General features: G+C 46.8%; 1 protein-coding gene across 5 annotated transcripts in view; it reads right to left on the bottom strand.

Moving 5' to 3' along the window:
• Nucleotides 1-6: 6 nt before the first annotated feature.
• The window catches only part of CBY1 (chibby 1, beta catenin antagonist), a 13,414-nt gene continuing 8,058 nt past the window's right edge, over nucleotides 7-5,362 (bottom strand). For 3 of the 5 annotated variants that reach the window (XM_024127157.3, XM_028490652.2, XM_024127156.3), the window contains 4 exons: nucleotides 3,411-3,526; nucleotides 2,374-2,479; nucleotides 2,171-2,289; nucleotides 7-902 (listed from right to left, as the gene is read on the bottom strand). In XM_024127157.3, coding sequence (XP_023982925.1) covers nucleotides 822-902; nucleotides 2,171-2,289; nucleotides 2,374-2,479; nucleotides 3,411-3,488 — 384 coding nt within the window. In that variant the 5' untranslated portion in view covers nucleotides 3,489-3,526 and the 3' untranslated portion in view covers nucleotides 7-821. Of the gene's footprint in view, nucleotides 903-2,170; nucleotides 2,290-2,373; nucleotides 2,480-3,410; nucleotides 3,527-5,235; nucleotides 5,246-5,362 lie in introns of those variants that run through there. The other 2 variants (XM_028490654.1, XM_028490653.2) reach the window with 2 other exon arrangements.

Here is a 5,362-nt window from a genome sequence, read left to right as displayed (position 1 = left end):
AACCACTCGGTCCCTGCCCGGTCCAGGCTGGTTCCAACACCCCGAAAGAGGAAGGCAGGGGAATCTGAGCAGAGAGACTGCTCTGTCCAGATCAGCCTCTGCCAACGCCCAGGAAGCTGGAATGCTTCTTCTGCAATGGTGACCTTCCCCCACGACCTAAAAGTTCTGTCGTTGGATGGAGCATCGGAAGCTTAGAACCCAGCCTCCACTATTTACTTCTTCAAGAACTGATGTTTCTTTTTTCAGTCACTTTGGCCAGAGAGAGATTACGGAACATCATTTAACTTAAACAAGTAGGGTAAACAGGAAAGTAGCACAAAAATATAGCGTTGCCGTGAGAGGTCAGTGCTTGCTGCTGAGAAGCTGAAGCCAGAGGAGGCTGCGGATCTGGGGAACGAGTATTCTTTAAAGGAGGGAGAGAGTGGCCTGAAGGGCAGAGAACCAGGAGAGCTTCTTATCTGAGACCCCTAACAACAAGGCTCTGTACACCTGATGCCACACCACACACAACAGTGTGAGGGGATGATACGATGAACTCCGTCCCATGAGGTGAGCCCGGGCCACGGGCATTTGTGTGTTAAGTGACTGGAGAACACCCAAAGGCCTCCGTCACCCCAGACCTCCCTGAGGAGGCCTGGAATCCACTACGTTGTCACCTTCCTACTGCCAACCTAAGGGGGCCAGTGCCTTTTGGCCCCATTTTATGATACTCTCTCTCAGGACCTAATCCACTAGTTTGGTTAAAAATTCCCTCAGCCACATCCTCCTCTTCTGACGAATGGGTTTCCCCCTGTGCTCCTAACGGGTGTCTTTGGGGGTCTTCATTTTCTCCGCCGGCTGACACTCTTCAGTTCATCCAGCTCCTTCTCCATTAAGTGGGATTCGGCAGTGGTCTCAGAGAGCTGGAAGTAGGGCAGCAAACCGTTATAAAGAAGAACGTTTCTGGGCTACGTTTCAGGTTGGCAAGGCCAGCCCTGCGCGCTGGGAGAAGCCCCACGGCATTTCCCTTAACGCTGCCGGCGGCCTCCACGACGGGAACCCCTCGGTAACTGGGCAGAAAGTAACCTCCTGATGACCCAGGGCCTCAAGCACTTGAAGAACATTCACCATCCATTCTATCAACATTTTTGATCACCTAGGATTGCGTGGCACTCACTGAGCGAAGGACACCAGGTTTCAGGGGATGAAAAAGGCAAATATTGGTGATTTTAAGGTTAAAGGACTAAGGTCTAAGTTGCTCCTGAGTCGTGACTCACATAAAAATGTTTAAAAAAGTGTGCCACTTCCCGCATCAGAACCCTTCAGTGGCCTTTGGAGGAGAGGGTGGAAGACACTCCAGGCAGGGACGGAGAGATACAGACTCCAGAGGTCAGCTTACTGTGAAACAGAAGAGCTGCACTTCCTGAGCAAGACACTATTCCAAAAGCTTTGCTTATATTATTAACTCACTAATGAGGTAGATCCTACTATCGTGCCCATTTTATTGCTGAAGATACTACGTTTCTTACAGATACAGAGCAGTTAAGTAACTTGCCTGAAGTCACACAGCCAGTGGTGGAGCTGGGCCAGGGACCTGGGCAGTTTAGCTCTAGACACACGCTCTTAACCACTGCAGTGTGTGCTCTGCTGCCTCTCAACCAACCATCACACACAGTCCTAGGCTCAACAGGTTGTGGGTTTTTAAAAGCCACAGGAAACCGATGCCAACGCCGAGAGTGCCCCTCGGCAGGTCTGCGCGGGCACTGACCAATGGCTGCGTGGTGCAGGACCTCGGCCAGCCAGGAGCAGGCTGTCCTTCTTCCTGAACGCCTTCATCCCAGCCTCCATTCCCGCCTTTATCTTTCCACATTCAGCTCAGATATCCCTTCCCCTGCAACATCCTCCTGCTGGACAGAATGAATCTCTCTCTCCCATGTGTGGATGCCAGGCCCCGGACAGACTTTAATCACTGCCCTTACCACGAGGCACTGTCACTGTGTTTACTGTCTATCTCCCCACTAGACTGGGAGCCCTGGAGGGTGGGGACTGTGTCTGATTTGGTTTTGTATCTTTGGATTCACAGCAATGTACCTGAGCAAACTGGCACTCGAGAGGTGTGGGCTGGCTGAAAGGACTCGCGGTGGACCTGCCCAAGGAAAGCCAAGGCTTCCCTCCCCACCATCCTTCTCACCATGTCCAGCAGGATGTCCACCTTCAGCCGCAAGAGATTGTTCTCTTCCTCCAGCTGCTGGTTCCGCCTCCGGAGGCGCTGGGCCTCCCTCCGGTCCACACCTCCACTAATCCCTGTCTCTGGTGGAAGGACACAAGCAGCAGTCACAAGGGGGGCTTCCTTCCACCATCTTGCTGGGCAAAATGGTAGGAAATGCAGCCCACCTGCTATCCACTGGCCGTTTTCAAACTTCAGGCTCTGCCCGGCCAGGTTCATGGTGGGCGTTCCATAGTCAAGGCCCAGCTCCACCTCCCGGGTCGACCGATCCAACTGTGGGGGAGACGTGCATGCTGGCTTCGGGAAGCCGGAGCACAGGGGGTCTAGGCCCAGCACCTCTTCTGCTAACGGTATGATCCCAACAACTCATTTCTTCTCTATAATCATTACCCAGCACATTTAGTAATTGTTTTTAAGTCAGAAAATTAAATAAGGTATCCTCAAAACTTTTAAACTGTAAGAGAGAAGAAACGTACAGCTTTATACCATAGATACTTTCTGGAAAAGCTATATATGTTGAAATTTGCAAACTGAATTATTTCGTATCTACAGGGCACTTAGCAGTTTAAGAAATCCTACTATTAATTTTGAATAAAGTGAAAAATTCTTTTTACATGTAATAAGCCCGAGCTATCATTTGTTTCTTATGGAGCTACGTATGTCCTGGAGAAGGCATAAAATGCCAAGGCCCAATGAGTAGCAGTAGCTGTTCTTTAATATGTTTTTCAGTGTTTCTACAGCTCACTGAGTGCCCAGCCTGCACCAGGACTGGTACTGGATATACAGAAATGAATGCAACCCCTCTGCCCTCAAGGAGCTCAGAAACTGTCTTTGGAGCTGTGATGTATCCTTTTGAACGCTCTTAATGATAGCAAAACATCATCCTTTGAGAATAAATTTGATTCTCAGACATGACTAAAACTGATTCCTGGACAAGTCTTGGGAGTAAAGTGAAGTCCAATTGGATAACATCATTTGGTCCCCAAAATCATAATGAGGACGACTATCTTTTAAGGTTCTTCAACAAGCTCTGACAATAATTCCCAAAAAGGAGCTAAAAAATGTTTTCAGCAGTAACAATAGTATGAATTAAAAGGACGCCCTCCCACGAGGATACCTCTGGAGGACCACACTTTCCATAAGAAACCACGCTCGATGCTCCAGTCACGCTGCACACCAGGTTGAGCCCCGTGCTGACACTCACATTATGCAGGTTGGAGAGAGACGCAGACTTCCGAGGGGGCGTCTTCTTCGGACTGAATGTATTCCCAAAGAGAGGCATCTTTGGCCTGATGAAGGAAAGGTCAATGCTCCCTTCTCCTAGGGTCAGAAAAAGTCAGGGATACAGAGTTGGGTCAGTGACCTTGCACCCCTGTCCTGGAATCATGAAAACACACATCTTATCATGTAGCCATTAACAATCCTGGGTAACGATCCTCAGCTCCCATGTGCTGAGCGCTCACTATGTGCTAGGCATAGTGCCAAAACCTTGGCAACATCTCAGGCCTCACAACCACTCTTTGTTTAGTTCCTCTTCCTATACCTATTTGACAGATGAGGTTTAGAAAGACTAAGGTCCTAAGTGTGAGCGAGTATTAGAATGCAGGTCTGCATGGCTCTACAGTTCACGTTAACCACAGGCAAGCGCCTAAATGGCCTGTCTTAAGTTTTGTCACAAATTGGCATCGCCAGATTTACACTCTAGGGCAAGGCATGTGATCCTACTTATTCCTGAACGCTGGTAAGACTCACAGCTAGGGCAACAGCTTCTACGTATACTCCATTTTCAAGAAATGAAGACTTTTCTGGGACTTGCCTTTTTGCTTTTTTATTGGTTTCTTTTTAAGTTTTTTTCATTTTTCTTAAAATTTTATTTATTTATTTTTGACTGCATTGGGTCTTCGTTGCTGCACGCGGGCTTTCTCTAGTTGCAGCAAGCGGGGCCTACTCTTTGTTGTGGTGCACGGGCTTCTCCTTGCAGTGGCTTCCCTTGTTGCGGAGCACAGGCTCTAGGTGCATGGGCTTCAGTAGCTGTGGCACAAGGGCTCAGAAGCTGTGGCTCACGGGCTCTAGAAAGCAGGCTCGGTAGTTGTGGCGCACGGGCTTAGTTGCTCTGCGGCATGTAGGATCTTCCCGGACCAGGGTTTGAACCTGTGTCCCCTGCATTAGCAGGCGGATTCTTAACCACTGCGCCACCAGGGAAGTCCTATTGGCTCCTTTTTGATTAAAGAAGTCCTTAATTTTAATGGGATCTAACTTATCAAAATTTTTTTTAATGATTAGTATTTTTGTGTCCTATTTAAGAAATTTTTGCCTCAGGTCACGACATTTTCATATACTAACTTTTGGAAATCTTCTTCTTTCAGCTTTCACATTTAGGATTATGACTCATCTGCAATTAACTTTTGTATGTGGTGTGGGACAGGGTCATAGTTCATTTCTTCCCATGTATTACCCAATTTTAATGTGTAATACACAAATAGCTTAAAAAGATTCCCTCTAAGAAACTGTAGACTGATGATAACAATAATGAAAGCACAGGTGAGCAAAAAGAGAGAACCAGAGCTCTCGCTTTTCCTACTCCTAGGTATAAAAATCTTCCTTCACCACATTATGAGATAGAAATAGTAAAGAGTTTATCATATCTGACAGGAAGTTGGCCAAAATATGAGGGAATTTCTCAAGACTATCTGGTTTTATGTCAACTATCATTGAACGATAACTCAGAGTAGGAATTCATCACAGTTAGCAAGACATATATTCAATGAGAAAGGGAAGAAGAAATTCTGTGCTGTTTTCAGTGATGCAGAAATTAACATCACTAAAATTAATGATAAAAGTTTAGAAGCTTTTCTGGAAGCTTTACAATACATATATACACTGTACAGAAATATATGCATATACGACTTGTAAATAAATAAATAAGACATTTAGAGGTGTGTGCTCATGAGAGTTTTACTGGTGTGTGTTTGTGATTAAAAACAGTGGTAGAGAGCCCTGAACCAAGATGGCGGAGTAGAAAGACGTACTCTCACTCACTCTTGCGAGACCACCAGAATCACAAATAGCTGCTGGACAATCATCGACAGGAAGACACTGGAACTCACCAAAAAAAGATACCCCACATCCAAAGACAAAGGAGAAGCCACAATGAGA

This window comes from Physeter macrocephalus, chromosome 6 (genome assembly GCF_002837175.3).
Source record: "Physeter macrocephalus isolate SW-GA chromosome 6, ASM283717v5, whole genome shotgun sequence".
NCBI lineage: Eukaryota > Metazoa > Chordata > Mammalia > Artiodactyla > Physeteridae > Physeter > Physeter macrocephalus.
The sequence above is the reverse complement of the archived record's forward strand: the minus strand, read 5'-3'. Positions and strand labels throughout refer to the sequence as shown.